This window comes from Bufo bufo, chromosome 6, assembly GCF_905171765.1.
Source record: "Bufo bufo chromosome 6, aBufBuf1.1, whole genome shotgun sequence".
Classification (NCBI taxonomy): Eukaryota; Metazoa; Chordata; class Amphibia; order Anura; family Bufonidae; genus Bufo; species Bufo bufo.
Genome location: NC_053394.1, coordinates 283,864,625 through 283,888,155, shown reverse-complemented (window position 1 = coordinate 283,888,155; position 23,531 = coordinate 283,864,625). Strand labels below are relative to the sequence as shown.

The window sequence follows — 23,531 nt, the reverse complement described above, 5'->3', positions numbered from 1 at the left end:
GTACATAGTGTTTAACTGTTTATTTGCATATGGATTAAAAGTATTTTTTCTTCCTTAATGAAGCAACAGATCGTTAAAGGGGTTGTTCAAACAAAAAATATTCTAGTTTTCAAACCAGCACCTGGGTCTAAATATGTTTGCAATTGTATATAAATTAAAAAATTATTATAGCTACTGAGCTATTCAATAAAATCTATCTGTACAGCGCCATCTGCTGTTTATTCTATCTTATTTCCTTGTCCTGCTCACTGAGATGGCCGCACATGCTCAGTTGTATCCTTCAACTGCCTCCTGAGCTGTGATAGGGAGAGCATGGACACGCCCCCTTATCTGCAGTAGAAAAGACACTCCCCTTGAGCTGTCAGCTTGATATAAATCTAGCAGAGCAATGAATGGGGAGATCTCTGGATCCATGTGAGGTACAGGGCTGGATATAGCTTTGTTAGAAAGACATTGTCATGTACTATACAATATCTCATTTTTTACATGAATCATGGGATAACCCCTTTAAGTGAAAGGTATCATTACATTCCACTCAGCTAGCCCTACACGGCACTGTGAGTGGTTTAACAGGGAATTTCCTGGTTACTGACACCCTTTGTTCCTGCCAATAAGCACAAGAAACCATGCCGAAACGGGGTCTTATCGCAAAAAAATATGGTTTTCAAACTGACTGTTAAAGGCAGAGCCGTTTTGTGGGTAAAACTGTTCTTTATCTGCAAGACTGCATAGCCATTGACAATCGACATGAAAAATGTGCTGCATGTCGCCATGGGTCGAATTGCATCTCGGTGCTGAACCAGCCTAAGATGACCGTTAGCACCAATGCATAACGATAAACCTTGTGCGATCATACAACTCCAGTCCTAGCCCTTAAACGGTGATCTCTATAAAAAGGGCAACAAAATACTTCACCTTTCATTTCAGACAAGTGGGCCTTGTGACAGTCAAGATCCTGTAACCCACAGACACGCTGTATATTCCATACTCTGACAGTAAGTAAAATGCAGGATTTTTCTTTTTACCACGAAGGCAACTGAACTATTAGGAAGAATCTAAGCTCTTTACATAACACGTATTTAACTGGCCTCCAGGGAGCGCTCATCTTCCTGATCCTTTATCTCCAGTACGCAGGCTGCGCTCTGAGCCGCCGCTAATCCTCTGGGCTGATGTGCTAATAAATTCTGCCCAGATGGCTGTGAACGTCTTATTTAGACTGAATGTACCAACATATTAAACCCTTTCTTGTCAGGCAAGGCTCGACACGCAAAAAAAACAAGTAAAGGTCATGAGTAAAGCTCTAAGTCATGTACAACCAGGCTGAATGTATTTCTCACCGTGAAATTTCTTGTCTAGGATCATCTGGGAGAGTTTGCGTTCTACATCAGGCTGCAAGAAGAAAGATGGAGGAATAGGATTTTTAAAAAAATGACTTCTACAGAGTTTGACCTGGAAGCTTTTCAGCAGGAGTGGGGTACGGATCTATTGGTGGATTTTTGGACTGTAGTGTAGCCCTTGGCCACAGGCACCAGGGAAACTATTCAGATTTCTGTAGATAACTATACCGTGATAAACCATCTGTAAAAGCTGCAAATCGGCAGTCTGAATTATGAACATGTGGCTATGCAGCTGCTGGAAGCTCATACAGGGATGCACACTTACAGCTAGTGAAGATGAGATATGCCCACTTCATTGGCGTTCCATGCGCTGCACAGCAGCCACATATGTAGCCCAATTCAATGTCCAGTACCCCTGTGTGAAGGGCAGTGGTGGGTGCAAATGCAAGGTCTATTAATAGTATATTGGAGAAAAACGTGAGCGTGCCAAGCCGCTTCTGAATTTCCCGTTTGCATTTGCACTCACAGCCCTGCTGTAAATGCGGCACCCCTTGTCTTGGGATCAACTGGATGCACTGCCAAGCTGAATGTCTCATGGTATTCTATGTATCAGCAAACCTGTGAATCAGGTGAAAGTTTTCTCCTCGCTAGCCAAGGACTAGACATCCCTGCCCTCAGATTTCTTACCTTAGACAGTTTGATGAGACTGGATATGTGCACAATCTACGGGAAAAGTAGAAAGAAAATACATCTAAAAGCTGAAGGGACAACAGACCATATAGCAAAAGTTCTATGAAGAAAATTTAAAAGGGTTTTCTGGGATTTTGATATGGATGACCTATCCTCAAGCCCATTCAAATCAATGGGACTGAGCGCAATACCCAAAGCCGCTATACAATGTACGGTGTTGTGCTTGGTAAGCACAGAGAAGGCCGCGGTGCTCACAGGAGCCTTCTCAAAACTGCCGATCAGCGGGGTCCCGGGTGTCAGACCACAACCAATCAGATACTGATGACCTAATCTGAGGATACATCATCAGTATCAAAATCCCGGAAAACCCCCCTTTAAAAGGGACTGTTTGTGGACAATCCCTTTTTGTTAGATGGCTACCCTAAAATAAAAAGTTGATAATGGTAGGTGTACCCTGCGATTATCTGTAGTCTTGTAGCTGAAGTGACTGGATGATCATGAGTTCTAACGCCTGTGCACAATACCAAGCAGAATTCAGACCTCTGTACAATTTATTAAAAGGATTCATCTGACAAGATGCTGCTAAAGACCAAGAGAGTATTCACAATATATCCTGCTAGTGAAGATGGCTGGATCCTCTGCCCACTGGGGGTATCGGATGTCTGTCATAACGTGATGTCCGGTGACCATATTTTTCATCCCTGCGCTATCTGCATTGTTTTGCAAATACCCATTCATTGTCAGGGGGCCATGCGCACATCCCTGTTTTGCATCTGTGGCCATTCCAAATTATAGAACATGTCCTATTTTTGTCCGTGTTGTAGATGAGAATTTTTTTAGTCCACTTAGAGGTCATGAACCTGCGATTGTTAGGGTCCATTCACACGTCCGTAGTGTATTGCGGATCCGCAATACACCCGGCCGGCACCCCCATAGAACTGCTTATCCTTGTACGCAATTGCGGACAAGAATGGGACATGTTCTACTTTTTTCCGGAGCCGCAGACCGGAAGATCGGGGGAGCGCTCCGGAAATGCGGATTCGGAGAGCACATAGTGTGCTGTCCGCATCCATTCCTGCCCCATAGAGAATGAATGGGTCCGCACCCATTCCGCAATTTGCAGAACGGATGCGGACCCATTCTGCGGACCTGTGAATAGACCCTTACTTTGCAATAATTCTGTAATACAGTGTATATATTTTTTTTTTTACCATTATGATGGGCGGTTGTCATGGCCCCCAGCTGCCATGACAACCACTCAACACACCCCAATGCAGTTCTAGGGTGCCAATCTGAGGACAGAAGGAGCCATTTTCTTCTTGTCCAAACACTTGATGCCACAATTGCCACTGCCTACAGCATCGGAGGGGTTGAACTTATAGATGTCCCAAAAAGAAAAAAAAATGGATGGTGGGTTGAACTTAGTCATCTCTGATCAGGGCAACGGGAGAGGAGTGCCTGCTGTATAACACAGCTGGCATAAGCACCTTTCCTGAGCCATCACGGTGCCATAATAGCATTTCTCTGAGTGCTAGCTAGCTATCTGCATTTACATACCATTGCATCGGTGAGCGTTAAGGGGTTAATCTTTTCACAAACTCACAGACAAACCCCAGACATCTGCCACTGGGGAAAACTTGTTTCTCCAAGGTAAGTGCCGTTTGATGGATCTGGTTCCCACTTTTCCCCGTGCCTACTATAAAAATAACCATCTCATTCAGCCAAGAACAGACGAGACGGCTGCAGTAAACATGGTCCAAACTTTCCAAGACTTCACCACGGCCCCATTACTTACCTGTACTCTAGAGAAAGGCTCAATGACTCGAATAAGATTCTGCTCCAACAGGTTGTCATAGAGTTTAGCCAGGTGAGTGCTAATAATGGGATCATCCCGCAACTCTGCCTTGTAATCTGTCAGTGCCTGTAGGATGAAGGCAGTGAGGAGAGTCATCTGATTCTACAATCAGTCCCAAAGAATGATATCCGAACCTGATGCAAGTCTTATAACGCAACAAACTTACCTTCTCAAAATTGGCAAGGGAGCGGTTCTTGCTGGCCTGGGCGACACACTTCAATGCTTCTGTCTGTAAGACAAGTATATATTTCAATTCCTTACTCAATTTCAAGGGATAAAGGGGTATTCTGCCAAATATTTTTGGAATATTCATACGGTTTCACAGGTGGTGGTCTTACCACAGATTGAGCAAGCAGTGGGTAAAGGAGGGCAGAAGCACAAATACAGCATACTTCCCCATTATAGTCTATAAGACATGTCAAGTCTATATGCCTCATTAGGATTTGTGGGAGTCATACGGGGGAGGTCCCTTTCTTGGGGCCCCCTTCTATGTGCCAGAACATAGAAGCAGACCTTGTGGCCATGCATGATGTGGTATACTATTTGTACAGTTGGCAAGTAATGCTACATTTTAGAGCCCTCCAGTACAAGCTGTTTGTGGGGTGACAGCTTTCACAATCAGCTGTTAGTACTACAGACCCTTTATGTAAGCATGTTCCTTTCTGTATTACAGCATTAGGCTCCATTCACATGTCCGCAAATGGGTCCGCATCCGTTCCGCAATATCGGAACAGGTGTGGACCCATTCATTCTCAATGGGGCAGGAATGGATGCGGAGAGCACACTATGTGCTCTCGGCATTTCTGGAGCGCGACCCCGAACTTCCGGGACGCGGCTCCGCAAAAAAATAGAACATGTCCTATTCTTGTCCGCAATTGCGGACAAGAATAGGCAGTTCTATGGGGGGTGCCGGCCGGGTGTATTGCGGATCCGCAATACACCACGGACGTGTGAATGGACCTTATAGGGAGCAAAATATGGCCCTAAATCAAAAATAATGCACGTGGTCCTGGAATGGTAACAGAAATTGCTGGGCACAGGTTTAACTGTAGCTAACGGACAGGGGATGCAAAATGAAGGTCCATCTGCATCTCAAGGATAGGCCAACAATCAGATGGTAAGGGGTCTGACACCATACACCCCCTGCCGATCAGCTGTCCGGGAGCAGCTCCATCCACTGTTACTGCAGCGCTGCTTCTATTCTCTCCAGCGAGAGCAGCATTGCAGTAATCAGCCCCATCCATTACACAAGGAACAGAGCTGTGTAGATGCTAAAGCGACACCCAAACAACTGATCAGCGAGGTGTCAGACCCCTGCCAATGTGACTCTGATCCTGGAGATAGGCTGTCCATATAAAATCCTGGAAACCCCCTGTAGCACTAGCCTACGTAATCATGGTCATTGGGCAATATGGCTCCACATCCAGGAGACATTATTACATTATTACGAACCACAACATTTTATATATGGCTAAAACGTTTCATATTAGAACATATATACAGTAATTATAGTAAATGGGTAGGGGCCCCACTGTACAGAGACAGAATTACTAACCTGCCGTCCAGCGTAACGGAGTGCCAGCTTCCCACTCACCAGGGCCTGAACATCTTCTGGTCTGTGGAAGGGAGGGAAGAAACTATCTGAGAAACATTCCATAATCTTGAGGCACAATGTTCTAGGATTTCACTTTGATAAGTATCAGGTAATCTCAAAATTACTGAAAATCCGCTTATTTCTAGCACTAGCGTTGTTGAAAAACAAAGCATCCTCGTAGTCAGGATCTAGGCTTAAATGTATTTGCCAGCAATTCAGAAACTGCTTCTGTGTATCTACATTATATCTACTAGAAGCGGCAGATCGCTCACATCCACGCTCGCCTGCACCCTTGAAAACCAACCAGAAGAAAATAAATTCAAGACCTATTCGTGTACAGGCAAACTGTGCAAGACTTCTTACAAGCCTGCAGATACTGGGCTACTCTGTGCTCTACATGGCTTCCCTTTCTTTTCCCCAAAACAATGTCGCTCTTGTCTGTGGGCTGTGTCTGGCACTGCATTCACTTGAATGAGGGTAAGACGCCACCATTCACAGGCCACAGACAAGTGCAGTGCTGATTGCGAGGAGACATCATGCAGATCTCTATCTCGTACAAGTTGTTTACAGTGAGACTTACGTGTTCAACATGATCTTGCAGAGCAGCATGTACTTCAGGGCTGTGATAGCTCTGGGGCTGTCAATGGAATCATACCCCTCAAAAGCCTCATAAAAATAGGAGTAAGCCGTTTTCCAGTCCTTCTCCTCTGCTGCATGGATTATACCTGAAATGCAAAGCAAACGAGAGCGTGAAAAAGTCGGATGCCACAAATTCTTTCAGACAGGTAATGTTAATGGTTCCGAATTTATATATATGCACATAAGAAAGCAATCTGCAGTGTACAAATGCCAGTTACTGACCTGACTGCATGTCCAGTGCAGCCTGGAGCTTGGGTGGACAATAGATGGCATTGGCTGTGGTACGGGCAGACGTTAGGGCGGCTCTGGCTTTGGGTAAGTTACTAAGGGCATGGTAGGTTTTGCTCTCCAGGAGTTGTACCTCCACCAAAAGGGCTTTGTCATCCATCTTTTTCAGTTCTCGTAGAAGCTGTGAACCTAATATATATAGTAATAAAATGTATTTATATAGCGTCACCATATTCCGCAGCGCTTTACAAGTTCATAGGGTTCATGTACAAAACAAAAATAACTGGATAATATGCAACTGAATATGCACTGATCGCAAGAGCTTACAATCTATGAGGAATTAGGGGAATCCAGGGGAGCCTGTGAGATCCAGCCCCCTGTATTACACTGGCAATACACTTACAGCCAATGCATCACAATACAGAAGTATTGTGATGCATTGTAAAGGGGATCAGACCCCCAAAAGTTGAAGTCCCAGAGTGGGACAAAAAATGAAGTGTAAAAAAAATAAAATAAAGTTTTACAATATTTTTTTTAAAGTTTCAAGTAAAAAAATAAAAATAAGCGTCCTTTTCCCAAAATAAAGTTAAAAAAATAATTGTAAAAAATAGAAAAAAAAAGAAAAAAAGGAAAAGTATACGTATTAGGTATCGCTGCTTCCGTATCGACCGGCTCTATAAAAATATCACATGTCCAAACCCCTCAGGTGAACAATAAAAATAAAAACGGTGCTAAAAAAAAACCTTACATCACTAAAAGTGCAACACCAAACAATCAAAAAGGCATATTCCCCCCAAAATCTCCATTTTCCATTGGTTAACAAAGTTTGTAAAATCAGTTTTGAATAACTTGAAAGGTGTAGTTTCTAAAATGGGGTCATTTTTGGGTGGTTTCTATTATGTAAGCCTCAAAAAGTGACTTCAGACCTGAACTGGTCCTTAACCACCTCAGCCCCCAGTGCTTAAACACCCTGAAAGACCAGGCCACTTTTTATACTTCTGACCTACACTACTTTCACCGTTTATTGCTCGGTCATGCAACTTACCACCCAAATGAATTTTACCTCCTTTTCTTCTCACTAATAGAGCTTTCATTTGGTGGTATTTCATTGCTGCTGACATTTTTACTTTTTTTGTTATTAATCGAAATTTAACGATTTTTTTGCAAAAAAATGACATTTTTCACTTTCAGTTGTAAAATTTTGCAAAAAAAACGACATCCATATAGAAATTTTGCTCTAAATTTATAGTTCTACATGTCTTTGATAAAAAAAAAATGTTTGGGTAAAAAAAAAAATGGTTTGGGTAAAAGTTATAGCGTTTACAAACTATGGTACAAAAATGTGAATTTCCGCTTTTTGAAGCAGCTCTGACTTTCTGAGCACCTGTCATGTTTCCTGAGGTTCTACAATGCCCAGACAGTACAAACACCCCACAAATGACCCCATTTCTGAAAGTACACACCCTAAGGTATTCGCTGATGGGCATAGTGAGTTCATAGAACTTTTTATTTTTTGTCACAAGTTAGCGGAAAATGATGATTTTTTTTTTTTTTTTTTTTTTTCCTTACAAAGTCTCATATTCCACTAACTTGTGACAAAAAATAAAAACTTCTATGAACTCACTATGCCCATCAGCGAATACCTTGGGGTCTCTTCTTTCCAAAATGGGGTCACTTGTGGGGTAGTTATACTGCCCTGGCATTCTAGGGGCCCAAATGTGTGGTAAGGAGTTTGAAATCAAATTCTGTAAAAAATGACCTGTGAAATCCGAAAGGTGCTCTTTGGAATATGGGCCCCTTTGCCCACCTAGGCTGCAAAAAAGTGTCACACATCTGGTATCTCCGTACTCAGGAGAAGGTGGGGAATGTGTTTTGGGGTGTCATTTTATATATACCCATGCTGGGTGAGAGAAATATCTTGGCAAAAGACAACTTTTCCCATTTTTTTATACAAAGTTGTCATTTGACCAAGATATTTATCTCACCCAGCATGGGTATATGTAAAAAGACACCCCAAAACACATTCCTCAACTTCTCCTGAGTACGGGGATACCAGATGTGTGACACTTTTTTGCAGCCTAGGTGGGCAAAGGGGCCCATATTCCAAAGAGCACCTTTCGGATTTCACTCCTCATTTTTTCCTGAATTTGATTTCAAACTCCTTACCACACATTTGGGCCCCTAGAATACCAGGGCAGTATAACTACCCCACAAGTGACCCCATTTTGGAAAGAAGACACCCCAAGGTATTCCGTGAGGGGCATGGCGAGTTCCTAGAATTTTTTATTTTTTGTCACAAGTTAGTGGAAAATGATGATTTTTTTTTTTTTTTTTTTTTTTTTTTTAAAAAGTCTCATATTCCACAAACTTGTGAAAAAAAATAAAAACTTCCATGAACTCACTATGCCCATCAGCGAATACCTTGGGGTCTCTTCTTTCCAAAATGGGGTCACTTGTGGGGTAGTTATACTGCCCTGGCATTCTAGGGGCCCAAATGTGTGGTAAGTAGGTAAATGACCTGTGAAATCCGAAAGGTGCTCTTTGGAATGTGGGCCCCTTTGCCCACCTAGGCTGCAAAAAAGTGTCACACATCTGGTATCTCTGTATTCAGGAGAAGTTGAGGAATGTGTTTTGGGGTGTCTTTTTACATATACCCATGCTGGGTGAGATAAATATCTTGGTCAAATGCCAACTTTGTATAAAAAAATGGGAAAAGTTGTCTTTTGCCAAGATATTTCTCTCACCCAGCATGGGTATATGTAAAATGACACCCCAAAACACATTCCCCAACTTCTCCCGATTACGGAGATACCAGATGTGTGACACTTTTTTGCAGCCTAGGTGGGCAAAGGGGCCCATATTCCAAAGAGCACCTTTCGGATTTCACTCCTCATTTTTTCCTGAATTTGATTTCAAACTCCTTACCACACATTTGGGCCCCTAGAATACCAGGGCAGTATAACTACCCCACAAGTGACCCCATTTTGGAAAGAAGACACCCCAAGGTATTCCGTGAGGGGCATGGCGAGTTCCTAGAATTTTTTATTTTTTGTCACAAGTTAGTGGAAAATGATGATTTTTTTTTTTTTTTTTTTTTTTTTTCAAACAAAGTCTCATATTCCACAAACTTGTGACAAAAAATAAAAACTTCCATGAACTCACTATGCCCATCAGCGAATACCTTGGGGTCTCTTCTTTCCAAAATGGGGTCACTTGTGGGGTAGTTATACTGCCCTGGCATTCTAGGGGCCCAAATGTGTGGTAAGTAGGTAAATGACCTGTGAAATCCGAAAGGTGCTCTTTGGAATGTGGGCCCCTTTGCCCACCTAGGCTGCAAAAAAGTGTCACACATCTGGTATCTCTGTATTCAGGAGAAGTTGAGGAATGTGTTTTGGGGTGTCTTTTTACATATACCCATGCTGGGTGAGATAAATATCTTGGTCAAATGCCAACTTTGTATAAAAAAATGGGAAAAGTTGTCTTTTGCCAAGATATTTCTCTCACCCAGCATGGGTATATGTAAAATGACACCCCAAAACACATTCCCCAACTTCTCCCGATTACGGAGATACCAGATGTGTGACACTTTTTTGCAGCCTAGGTGGGCAAAGGGGCCCATATTCCAAAGAGCACCTTTCGGATTTCACTCCTCATTTTTTCCTGAATTTGATTTCAAACTCCTTACCACACATTTGGGCCCCTAGAATACCAGGGCAGTATAACTACCCCACAAGTGACCCCATTTTGGAAAGAAGACACCCCAAGGTATTCCGTGAGGGGCATGGCGAGTTCCTAGAATTTTTTATTTTTTGTCACAAGTTAGTGGAAAATGATGATTTTTTTTTTTTTTTTTTTTTTTTTTTTCAAACAAAGTCTCATATTCCACAAACTTGTGACAAAAAATAAAAACTTCCATGAACTCACTATGCCCATCAGCGAATACCTTGGGGTCTCTTCTTTCCAAAATGGGGTCACTTGTGTGGTAGTTATACTGCCCTGGCATTCTAGGGGCCCAAATGTGTGGTAAGTAGGTAAATGACCTGTGAAATCCGAAAGGTGCTCTTTGGAATGTGGGCCCCTTTGCCCACCTAGGCTGCAAAAAAGTGTCACACATCTGGTATCTCTGTATTCAGGAGAAGTTGAGGAATGTGTTTTGGGGTGTCTTTTTACATATACCCATGCTGGGTGAGATAAATATCTTGGTCAAATGCCAACTTTGTATAAAAAAATGGGAAAAGTTGTCTTTTGCCAAGATATTTCTCTCACCCAGCATGGGTATATGTAAAATGACACCCCAAAACACATTCCCCAACTTCTCCCGAATACAGAGATACCAGATGTGTGACACTTTTTTGCAGCCGAGGTGGGCAAAGGGGCCCATATTCAAAAGAGCACCTTTCGGATTTCACAGGTCATTTTTTACAGAATTTGATTTCAAACTCCTTACCACACATTTGGGCCCCTAGAATGCCAGGGCAGTATAACTACCCCACAAGTGACCCCATTTTGGAAAGAAGAGACCCCAAGGTATTCGCTGATGGGCATAGTGAGTTCATGGAAGTTTTTATTTTTTGTCACAAGTTTGTGGAATATGAGACTTTGTATGAAAAAAAAAAAAAAAAAAAAAAATAAGCATTTTCCACTAACTTGTGACAAAAAATAAAAAATTCTAGGAACTCGCCATGCCCCTCACGGAATACCTTGGGGTGTCTTCTTTCCAAAATGGGGTCACTTGTGGGGTAGTTATACTGCCCTGGCATTTTCCAGGGGCCCTAATGTGTGGTAAGTAGGTAAATGACCTGTGAAATCCTAAAGGTGCTCTTTGGAATATGGGCCCCTTTGCCCACCTAGGCTGCAAAAAAGTGTCACACATGTGGTATCGCCGTATTCAGGAGAAGTTGGGGAATGTGTTTTGTGGTGTCATTTTACATATACCCATGCTGGGTGAGAGAAATATCGTGGCAAAAGACAACTTTTCCCATTTTTTTATACAAAGTTGGCATTTGACCAAGATATTTCTCTCACCCAGCATGGGTATATGTAAAATGACACCCCAAAACACATTCCCCAACCTCTCCTGAGTACGGCGATACCAGATGTGTGACACTTTTTTGCAGCCTAGATGCGCAAAGGTGCCCAAATTCCTTTTAGGAGGGCATTTTTAGACATTTGGATACCAGACTTCTTCTCACGCTTTGGGGCCCCTAGAATGCCAGGGCAGTATAAATACCCCACATGTGACCCCATTTTGGAAAGAAGACACCCCAAGGTATTCAATGAGGGGCATGGCGAGTTCATAGAAATTTTTTTTTTTTGGCACAAGTTAGCGGAAATTGATATTTTTAATTTTTTTCTCACAAAGTCTCCCGTTCCGCTAACTTGGGACAAAAATTTCAATCTTTCATGGACTCAATATGCCCCTCACGGAATACCTGGGGGTGTCTTCTTTCCGAAATGGGGTCACATGTGGGGTATTTATACTGCCCTGGCATTCTAGGGGCCCTAAAGCGTGAGAAGAAGTCTTGAATATAAATGTCTAAAAAATTTTACGCATTTGGATTCCGTGAGGGGTATGGTGAGTTCATGTGAGATTTTATTTTTTGACACAAGTTAGTGGAATATGAGACTTTGTAAGAAAAAAAAAAAAAAATTCCGCTAACTTGGGCCAAAAAAATATCTGAATGGAGCCTTACAGAGGGGTGATCAATGACAGGGGGGGTGATCAATGACAGGGGGGGTGATCAATGACAGGGGGGGTGATCAATGACAGGGGGGTGATCAGGGAGTCTATATGGGGTGATAACCACAGTCATTGATCACGCCCGTGTAAGGCTTCATTCAGACGTCCGGATGCGTTTTGCGGATCCGATCCATCTATCAGTGCATCCGTAAAAATCATGCGGACATCTGAATGGAGCTTTACAGGGGGGTAATCACGGAGTCTATATGGGGTGATCACCACAGTCATTGATCACGCCCCTGTAAGGCTTCATTCAGACGTCCGGATGCGTTTTGCGGATCCGATCCATCTATCAGTGCATCCGTAAAAATCATGCGGACATCTGAATGGAGCTTTACAGGGGGGGTAATCAATGACAGGGGGGTGATCAGGGAGTCTATATGGGGTGATCACCACAGTCATTGATCATGCCCCTGTAAGGCTTCATTCAGACGTCCGGATGCGTTTTGCGGATCCGATCCATCTATCAGTGCATCCGTAAAAATCATGCGGACATCTGAATGGAGCTTTACAGGGGGGTGATCAATGACAGGGGGGTGATCACCACAGTCATTGATCATGCCCCTGTAAGGCTTCATTCAGACGACCGGATGCGTTTTGCGGATCCGATCCATGTATCAGTGCATCCGTAAAAATCATGCGGACATCTGAATGGAGCTTTACAGGGGGGTGATCAGGGAGTCTATATGGGGTGATCACCACAGTCATTGATCATACCCCTGTAAGGCTTCATTCAGACGTCCGGATGCGTTTTGCGGATCCGATCCATCTATCAGTGCATCCGTAAAAATCATGCGGACATCTGAATGGAGCTTTACAGGGGGGTAATCAATGACAGGGGGGTAATCAATGACAGGGGGGTGATCAGGGAGTCTATATGGGGTGATCACCACAGTCATTGATCATGCCCCTGTAAGGCTTCATTCAGACGTCCGGATGCGTTTTGCGGATCCGATCCATCTATCAGTGCATCCGTAAAAATCATGCGGACATCTGAATGGAGCTTTACAGGGGGGTAATCAATGACAGGGGGGTGATCACCACAGTCATTGATCATGCCCCTGTAAGGCTTCATTCAGACGACCGGATGCGTTTTGCGGATCCGATCCATGTATCAGTGCATCCGTAAAAATCATGCGGACATCTGAATGGAGCTTTACAGGGGGGTAATCAATGACAGGGGGGTAATCAATGACAGGGGGGTGATCAGGGAGTCTATATGGGGTGATCACCACAGTCATTGATCACGCCCCTGTAAGGCTTCATTCAGACGTCCGGATGCGTTTTGCGGATCCGATCCATCTATCAGTGGATCCGTAAAAATCATGCGGACGTCTGAATGGAGCTTTACAGGGGGTTGATCAATGACAGGGGGGTAATCAATGACAGGGGGGTGATCAGGGAGTTTATATGGGGTGATCAGGGGTGATTAGGGGTGATCAGGGGTGATTAGGGGTGATCAGGGGCTAATAAGGGGTTAATAAGTGACGGGGGGGGGGGGGGGGGTGTAGTGTAGTGTAGTGGTGCTACTTTACTGAGCTACCTGTGTCCTCTGGTGGTCGATCCAAACAAAGGGGACCACCAGAGGACCAGGTAGCAGGTATATTAGACGCTGTTATCAAAACAGCGTCTAATATACCTGTTAGGGGTTTAAAAAAACACATCTCCAGCCTGCCAGCGAACGATCGCCGCTGGCAGGCTGGAGATCAACTCTCTTACCTTCCGTTCCTGTGAGCGCGCGCGCCTGTGTGCGCGCGTTCACAGGAAGTCTCGCGTCTCGCGAGATGACGCGTATATGCGTGACTGTGCGCAGCGCTGCCACCTCCGGAACGCGATCCTGCGTTAGGCGGTCCGGAGGTGGTTAAAAAAATGGGTTTTGGAAATTTTCTGAAAAATTTCAAGATATGCTTCTAAACCTTCAAACATCCCCAAAAAATAAAATGGCATTCACAAAATTATCCAAACATGAAGTAGACATATGGGGAATGTAAAGTAGTAACTATTTTGGAGTTATTACCATCTATTATAAAAGGAGAGAAATTGAAATTTGCACATTTTTTTAAATTTTTGGTAAATTTGGCATTTAAAAAAAAATAAAAATGACATTTTTTGACTCAATTTTACCACTGTCATGAAGTACAATATGTGAAGAGAAAAAAATCTCAGAATGGCCTGGATACATAAAAACGTTTTAAAGTTATTACCACATAAAGTGACACGTCATATTTGATAAAAAAATGGCCTGGGCAGAAAGGTGAAAAATCGCTCAGTCTTGAAAGGGTTAAAAGGGGTTGTTTTGCATCAACAAATGGCATTTATGATGTTTACAAAGTTACAGGGGTTATCCAGGAATTGATAATTATGATCTATCCTCAGGATAGGTCATTATTAACACATCAACGAGGGTTTCAGTCCCGGTACCCATGCCGATCAGCTGTTTCAGGTAGCTGCTGCTGCTCTCACCAGATCTCTGGTGGGCAGTGCACTGCAGACTCCCAGCAGCTTACCAAGCACAATGCTGTTCATATTATAGTGGTTGTGATTGGTATTGGAGCTCAGCCCCATTGACTTGGCCATGTGATCGACGAATGGCGACTTCACGCGGCCTAGGAAGCGGCACTCATGGAGCTGCGGCTAATCACCAGGGGTTCCGGCTTTTGGGCCCCCACTGATCTGATATTGATGACCTATCCAGAAGACAGCGCATAAACAGTAAGGCTAGGGCTACACGACATTTGTCACGCAACATTTTGTCACACCAATGTCGTGCAACTATTTTTTAACGATAGTCTATTCAAGATGGATTTTTCTGCGACTGTCACGTCACAGTGCGACACCATAGACTATCAATATAAAAATTGTCGTGCGACATTAGAGTAGTTGTGCACTGTGTGTCACGCGACACATGTCATCGTGTAGCCCTAGCTTAAAGGGCTTCTACCACCAGAAATACTGTTATGTAGCTGACTGATATAGCGATGCGCTAATGTCAGCACTACATAACAGTGTGTTTTTTACCTTTCTCCCTGCAGCCCTTTTGGTAAAATACACACTTTTATTTTATGCTAATGAGCCTCTAGGTGCTATGTGGGCATAGATTCAGCACCTAGAGGCTCCGTCTACTCACCCTTTATCCCACCCAGGTCCTCTGTTCTGCCCGCCCCGCTCCTCTTGATTGATGCCGCGGTCCACCGCATCGTTGACGAAATCCCGCGCCTGCGCTGTTCACTTCTGTCTTCGGTGCAGTGAGTGAATGCCGCTCTCCTGATGCCGGCTTCCTCACTGTGACGTAGTCGGCGCAGGGAGGAATCCGGCACCAGGAGCGCATCATTCACTCACTGCGCCGAATACAGAAGTGAACGGCGCAGGATTTCGTCAACAATGCAGCAAACCGTGCCATCAATCAAGAGGAGCGGGGCGGGCAGAACAGAGGACCTGGGCGGGATAAAGGGTGTGTAGACCAAGCCTCTAGGTGCTGATTTTACGCCCACATAGCACCTAGAGGCTCAGTAGCATATTATAAAAGTGCTTATTTTACAAAAACGGCTGCAGGGACTAATGTTAGAAACATACTGTTATATAGTGCTGACATTAGCGCATAGCTAATGTCAGTCAGCTACATAACAGTATTTCTGGTGGTAGAAACCCTTTAATACCCAGATAACCCCTTTAATACAAGCCACTTGCTAAAGTATTGTGATTGTCCATATTGCTTCCTTTGCTGGCTGGATTCATTTTTTCCATCACATTATACACTGCGCGTATCCAGGGGTTATGACCACCCTGCAATCCAGCAGTGGTGGCCGTGCTTGCACACTACAGGAAAAAGCGACTGGAGATGCTGCACATGCATGCTTATGTGCACTCCCACTGTCCTGGCCACCAGAACGGTCGGTGCTTTCTCCTATCGTGTGCAAGCGCATCCACCGCTGATGGATTGCAGGGTGGTTGTAAACCCTGGAAATGAGCATTGTATAATGTGATGAATAAGTGAACCAGGCCAGCAAAGGAAGCAATATGGACAATAAAATACATTAGCGAGTGCCTTGTATTATCTTTCTGTACATGATAAATACCATTTGCTGAAGTGAGACAGCCCCTTTAAAATCCCCTCAAACTGCTTACAGGAGGGACAAAGTTTCAAGACTGAAGTGAGTCTGGGGCAGATACCTCAGCAGATATAATAGGACCCTTCTTAACTTCCCTAGCGGTAATCCCGAGTGTGGCTCTGCAAGAAGCGGTAACCCCGAACCACACTCGGGATTACCATGGGTTAATCAGAACGGGGCAGGAATGGATGTGGACAGCACACAGTGGGCTGTCCGCATGAGCATTTCCGGAGCGCGGCGTGAACTTCCAGCCGCAGCTCTGGAAGAATGTACCGCTTCGGGTACGAAATTACTACATGAATTAGACCACCAGAGAGGTTAAGTACCGTAAGAAAATCACTGAAGTAATTGTAAATCCCCAGGCAGTAATGCTGTGTGCTCATATGTCTTTTGCAGCTAAAAGTAGTGAATCGGGTAACACTGCCGTTCAATCAATTGCCTAATATTCGGAATACTAATAAGAATATGTGAAGAATAGTCTAGTGAGCACTGGATGCTTGAGAAAGATCGTAACCAAACGTGACATTACATTAACTTTACAATAGGAGAATGACTGCCACCTGCTGGCACACTTACCTAACTGCAACGCCTCCTGGTAACATTTAGTGTCAAAGTAGAGTGACACAAGCCGTGCCTAGTGGAAAAACAACAGGCAAGGTGAAAAGCTGCAATAACTTCAGTGATGTGCTAACTCTGCTCGTGATGAATGGAACAGGCTATATTCTATTGGCTGCATCTCTACGGAGCCACAATTACCTCCAGTGCCTGGCGCAGGAAAGTTCTTTTCTCTGCCTTGGCCCATTCAATGCATTCCAAGCACAGCTCCACCTGCAAGAGAGATCATTGGTTATGTATATAATATATACTACCAGGGAATCCATAATGTAGGAGATGCTGCCATGGACAGTGGCAGTAGTAAAGAGGAGGGTGAAGCCTAAAGTTGGCATCTGATGCATTCCTATTTCAGTTTCACAGAACTGTACACTTCTCCTGCAGTGACCATTGTCAAAAGCTTCCAGAGCCAGAACCATGGTGACCACCAGACTGGCTTCTGTAGACACAAGGGCTGTCGGGGTGAGATCGTATGCCTAGATATCAACACAAATGATGCTTTGCTCCCCCAAGGAGTTAAAGGGGTTGTTCGGTTTCAGGAGAAGTGACTGCTGCAGCCGGTTAAAAAAAAAACTAACAGCTGGAACAACCTGAGTGGTAGGTAGGTACCCAACAGTTCTTAAATTGCAGGCTGATCACAAGGGTTGTCTCCTGAAACCAGATAAGGCTACTTTCACACTTGCGTTCGGAGCGGATCCGTCTGGTGTCTGTACAGACGGATCCGCTCCTATAATGCAAACGCTTGCATCCGTTCAGAACGGATCCGTCTGCATAACTGTTTTTTTCAGATCTGATTTTTCACTTCGTGAAAACTCAGATCCGACAGTATATTCTAACACAGAGGCGTTCCCATGGTGATGGGGACGCTTTAAGTTAGAATATACTAAAAGAACTGTGTATATGACTGCCCCCTGCTGCCTGGTAGGTGCTGCCAGACAGCAGGGGGCAGACCCCCCCCTCCCTCCCCTGTATTTAACTCATTGGTGGCCAGTGCGGCCGGCACCCCCTCCCTCCCTTGTATTTAGCTCATTGGTGGCCAGTGCGGCCGGCCCCCCCTCCCTCCCTTGTATTTAACTCATTGGTGGCTAGTGCGGCCGGCCCTCCCTCCCTTGTATTTAACTCATTGGTGGCTAGTGCGGCCGGCCCTCCGTCCCCCTAATTAAAATGACCGACTCCCCATCATTGGTGGCAGCGAGAGTTCCGATCGGAGTCCCAGTTTAATCGCTGGGACTCCGATCGGTAACCATGGCAACCAGGACGCTACTGCAGTCCTGGCTGCCATAGTTACTTAGCAATTTTAGAAGCATTATACTTACCTGCGATGTCTGTGACCGGCCGGGCGCTCCTCCTACTGGTAAGTGAAAGGTCTGTGCTATAAGCAATGCGCCGCACAGACCTTTCACTTACCAGTAGGAGGAGCGCCCGGCCGGTCACAGACATCGCAGGTAAGTATAATGCTTCTAAAATTGCTAAGAAACCATGGCAGCCAGGACTGCAGTAGCGTCTTGGCTGCCATGGTAACCGATCGGAGCCCCAGCGATTAAACTGGGACTCTGATCGTAACTCTCCGCTGCCACCAATGATGGGGGGGGTCGGTCATTTTAAATAGGAAGGGGGGGGGGGGCACTGGCCACCAATGAGTTAAATACAAGGGAGGGAGGGGAGGCCGCACTGGCCACCAATGAGTTAAATACAGGGGAGGGGGGGAGGAAGTGGGGGGTATTCCCCCTGCTGCCTGGCAGCACCTGCCAGGCAGCAGGGGGCAGTCATGTACACAGTTATTTTAGTATATTCTAACTTGAAGCGTCCCCATCACCATGGGAACGCCTCTGTGTTAGAATATACTGTCGGATCTGAGTTTCACGATCTAACTCAAATCCGATGGTATATTCTAACATGGTAATGGGGACGCTTCAAGTTCAAATATACCATCGGATTGGAGAAAACTCCGATCTGATGGTATATTAACCACCTCAGCCCCTATAGCTTAAACACCCTTAATGACCAGGCCACTTTTTACACTTCTGACCTACACTATTTTCACCGTTTATTGCTCGGTCATGCAACTTACCACCCAAATAAATTTTACCTCCTTTTCTTCTCACTAATAGAGCTTTCATTTGGTGGTATTTCATTGCTGCTGACATTTTAACTTTTTTTGTTATTAATCGAAATTTAACGATTTTTTTGCAAAAAAATGACATTTTTCACTTTCAGTTGTAAAATTTTGCAAAAAAAAACGACATCCATATATTAATTTTGCTCTAAATTTATTGTTCTACATGTCTTTGATAAAAAAAAAAATGTTTGGGTAAAAGTTATAGCGTTTACAAACTATGGTACAAAAATGTGAATTTCCGCTTTTTGAAGCAGCTCTGACTTTCTGAGCACCTGTCATGTTTCCTGAGGTTCTACAATGCCCAGACAGTACAAACACCCCACAAATGACCCCATTTCGGAAAGTAGACACCCTAAGGTATTCGCTGATGGGCATAGTGAGTTCATAGAACTTTTTATTTTTTGTCACAAGTTAGTGGAAAATGATGATTTTTTTTGTTTGATTTTTTTTTCTTACAAAGTCTCATATTCCACTAACTTGTGACAAAAAATAAAAACTTCTATGAACTCACTATGCCCATCAGCGAATACCTTGGGGTGTCTTCTTTCCAAAATGGGGTCACTTGTGGGGTAGTTATACTGCCCTGGCATTCTAGGGGCCCAAATGTGTGGTAAGTAGTTTGAAATCAAAATGTGTAAAAAATGACCGGTGAAATCCGAAAGGTGCTCTTTGGAATGTGGGCCCCTTTGCCCACCTAGGCTGCAAAAAAGTGCCACACATGTGGTATCGCCGTACTCAGGAGAAGTTGGGGAATGTGTTTTGGGGTGTCATTTTACATATACCCATGCTGGGTGAGATAAATATCTTGGTCAAATGCCAACTTTGTATAAAAAAATGGGAAAAGTTGTCTTTTGCCAAGATATTTCTCTCACCCAGCATGGGTATATGTAAAATGACACCCCAAAACACATTCCCCAACTTCTCCTGAGTACGGAGATACTACATGTGTGACACTTTTTTGCAGCCTAGGTGGGCAAAGGGGCCCATATTCCAAAGAGCACCTTTCGGATTTCACCGGTCATTTTTTACACATTTTGATTTTAAACTTCTTACCACACATTTGGGCCCCTAGAATGCCAGGGCAGTATAACTACCCCACAAGTGACCCCATTTTGGAAAGAAGACACCCCCAGGTATTTCGTGATGGGCATAGTGAGTTCATGGAAGTTTTTATTTTTTGTCACAAGTTAGTGGAATATGAGACTTTGTAAGAAAAAAAAAAATAATCATAATTTTCCGCTAACTTGTGACAAAAAATATAAAATTCTAGGAACTCGCCATGCCCCTCACGGAATACCTTGGGGTGTCTTCTTTCCAAAATGGGGTCACTTGTGGGGTAGTTATACTGCCCTGGCATTTTCCAGGGGCCCTAATGTGTGGTAAGTAGGTAAATGACCTGTGAAATCCTAAAGGTGCTCTTTGGAATGTGGGCCCCTTTGCCCACCTAGGCTGCAAAAAAGTGTCACACATGTGGTATCGCTGTACTCAAGAGAAGTTGGGCAATGTGTTTTGGGGTGTCATTTTACAAATACTCATGCTGGGTGAGAGAAATATCTCGGCAAAAGACAACTTTTCCCATTTTTTTATACAAAGTTGGCATTTGACCAAGATATTTATCTCACCCAGCATGGGTATATGTAAAATGACTCCCCAAAAACACATTGCCCAACTTCTCCTGAGTACAGCGATACCAGATGTGTGACACTTTTTTGCAGCCTAGATGCGCAAAGGGGCCCACATTCCTTTTATGAGGGCATTTTTAGACATTTGGATCCCAGACTTCTTCTCACGCTTTAGGGCCCCTAAAATGCCAGGGCAGTATAAATACCCCACATGTGACCCCATTTTGGAAAGAAGACACCCCAAGGTATTCAATTAAGGGCATGGCGAGTTCATAGAAATTTTTTTTTTTTGGCACAAGTTAGCGGAAATTGATTTTATTTATTTTTTTCTCACAAAGTCTCCCTTTCCGCTAACTTGGGACAAAAATTTCAATCTTTCATGGACTCAATATGCCCCTCACGGAATACCTGGGGGTGTCTTCTTTCCGAAATGGGGTCACATGTGCGGTATTTATACTGCCCTGGCATTCTAGGGGCCCTAAAGCGTGAGAAGAAGACTGGAATATAAATGTCTAAAAATTTTTACGCATTTGGATTCCGTGAGGGGTATGGTGAGTTCATGTGAGATTATATATATATATATAAGGCTCCATTCAGATGTCCGTATGTGTTTTGCGGATCCGATCCATGTATCCGTGGATCCGTAAAAATCATACGGACATCTGAATGCAGCCTGACAGGGGGGGGTGATCAATGACAGGGGGGTGATCAGGGAGTCTATATGGGGTGATCACCACAGTCATTGATCACGCCCCTGTAAGGCTCCATTCAGACGTCCGTATGCGTTTTGCGGATCCGATCCATCTATCAGTGGATCCGTAAAAATCATGCGGACGTCTGAATGGAGCTTTACAGGGGGGTGATCAATGACAGGGGGGTAATCAATGACAGGGGGGTGATCAGGGAGTCTATATGGGGTGATCACCACAGTCATTGATCACGCCCCTGTAAGGCTCCATTCAGACGTCCGTATGCGTTTTGCGGATCCGATCCATCTATCAGTGGATCCATAAAAATCATGCGGACGTCTGAATGGAGCTTTACAGGGGGGTGATCAATGACAGGGAGGTAATCAATGACAGGGGGTGATCAGGGAGTCTATATGGGGTGATCAGGGGTGATCAAGGGTGAATAAGGGGTTAATAAGTGACAGGGGGGGGGGTGTAGTGTAGTGGTGCTTGGTGCAACATATTACTGAGCTACCTGTGTCCTCTGGTGGTCGATCCAAACAAAGGGGACCACCAGAGGACCAGGTAGCAGGTATATTAGACGCTGTTATCAAAACAGCGTCTAATATACCTGTTAGGGGTTAAAAAAAATCACATCTCCAGCCTGCCAGCGAACGATCGCCGCTGGCAGGCTGGAGATCCACTCGCTTACCTTCCGATCCTGTGAGTGCGCGCGCGTTCACAGGAAATCTCGCGTCTCGCGAGATGACGCATATATGCGTGACTGTGCGCAGGGCTGCCGCCTCCGGAACGCGATCCTGCGTTAGGCGGTCCGGGGGCGGTTAATAGGGACTCCTGACTTTACATAGAAAGTCAATAGGGGACGGATCCGTTTGCAATTGCACCATATTGTGTCAACGTCAAACGGATCCGTCCCCATTGACTTGCATTGTAAGTCTGAACGGATCCGTTTGGCTCCGCACGGCCAGGCGGACACGAAAACGCTGCAAGCTGCGTTCGGGTGTCCGCCTGCTGAGCGGAACGGAGGCCAAGCGGAGCCAAACTGATGCATTCTGAGCGGATCCGCATCCACTCAGAATGCATTAGGGCTGGACAGATCCGTTCGGGGCCGCTTGTGAGAGCCTTCAAACGGAACTCACAAGCGGAACCCCGAACGCAAGTGTGAAAGTAGCCTAACTCTCTAAGGCTACTTTCACACTCGCGTTTTGTGCGGATCCGTTCAGATAATACAACCGTATACATCCGTTCTGAATGGATCCGTTTGTATTATCTTTAACATAGCCAAGATGGATCCGTCATGAACACCGTTGAAAGTGAATGGAGGACGGATCAGTTTTCTATTGTGGCAGTGAAAATGGAGAATGGAGACTGAACTGAAGCATTCTAAGCGGATCCTTTTCCATTTAGAACGCATTAGGGCAAAACTGATCCGTTTTGGACCGCTTGTGAGAGCCCTGAACGGATCTCACAAACGGAAAGCCAAAACGCCAGAGTGAAAGTAGCCTAAAGTGTATGGCCATCATCAGTCACGCACAGAGGACAAGCTCCTCTCTCACCTCCTGTCCAGTTGCAGCTTCCATGTCCAAGAACAGGTCCAGGAGGGATCTCACAAGACGGGCCGCTTTTGCCTTACTGATGGAGTTCAGGAAGGGGCGGACATATTTCAGAAGACCTCCAAGCTCTGAAACAGTAAAATTGAAAGAGTCAAAGAGCCAATTTACAACCAGCAATAGTATAATTACTACTAGGGAGCAGTGCATAGTGTGAGCTTATACAACAGCAAGCCCCCCCTTATACCCGCCAGATGGGAAGTGATGTCATGTGACCCCTGCGACCAATCACTGGCGCAGCAGTGATGTCCCATACTTGGGGTAAGAGGAGGAGCGGTGCAAATTTTTACAACGGGTGAGTAGTGTTTTCTTTTTGGTGGACAGATGTTCCTTCCAGTGTATAATTCTGTTGTGATGTCAGACTCCATTCACACCCAAAGCTGTTTTCAACATTCTTCTGGTTGCTGCTTGCATTGAATCACATGACCTAAAGGGGAACTTGTTATAGGCTCTCCCACAAAGCATTGCTCTCTAGTAATAAAGAAAAGTACGACAGCTAAATATCGTAATACTAAATCACCCCCATCATGTCCGCTATGTTCCTAGGAGCCTAGCTGACTGACAGGTTTCCAACCAAGGAGTGTGGGCACCAGAAGAGGCTGAACATACACGGCTACACATCCTGAGCGCTGTGCCCCCTAAATGTATCCTATGCTGCCCTTTGGGAATCTCCGGTGTAGGTGTCGG

General features: G+C 44.7%; 1 protein-coding gene across 1 annotated transcript in view; it reads right to left on the bottom strand.

The window, feature by feature from the left end:
- Positions 1-23,531, bottom strand: part of PSMD11 (proteasome 26S subunit, non-ATPase 11) — a 46,740-nt gene that overhangs the window by 9,838 nt on the left and 13,371 nt on the right. Inside the window, exons 3-12 of the mRNA XM_040436816.1 lie at positions 22,791-22,915; positions 16,949-17,020; positions 16,769-16,826; positions 6,338-6,532; positions 6,057-6,201; positions 5,438-5,498; positions 4,049-4,111; positions 3,823-3,948; positions 2,025-2,060; positions 1,338-1,389 (exon numbers count right to left, since the gene is read on the bottom strand). Coding sequence (XP_040292750.1) covers positions 1,338-1,389; positions 2,025-2,060; positions 3,823-3,948; positions 4,049-4,111; positions 5,438-5,498; positions 6,057-6,201; positions 6,338-6,532; positions 16,769-16,826; positions 16,949-17,020; positions 22,791-22,915 — 933 coding nt within the window. The remainder of the gene's footprint in view (positions 1-1,337; positions 1,390-2,024; positions 2,061-3,822; positions 3,949-4,048; positions 4,112-5,437; positions 5,499-6,056; positions 6,202-6,337; positions 6,533-16,768; positions 16,827-16,948; positions 17,021-22,790; positions 22,916-23,531) is intronic.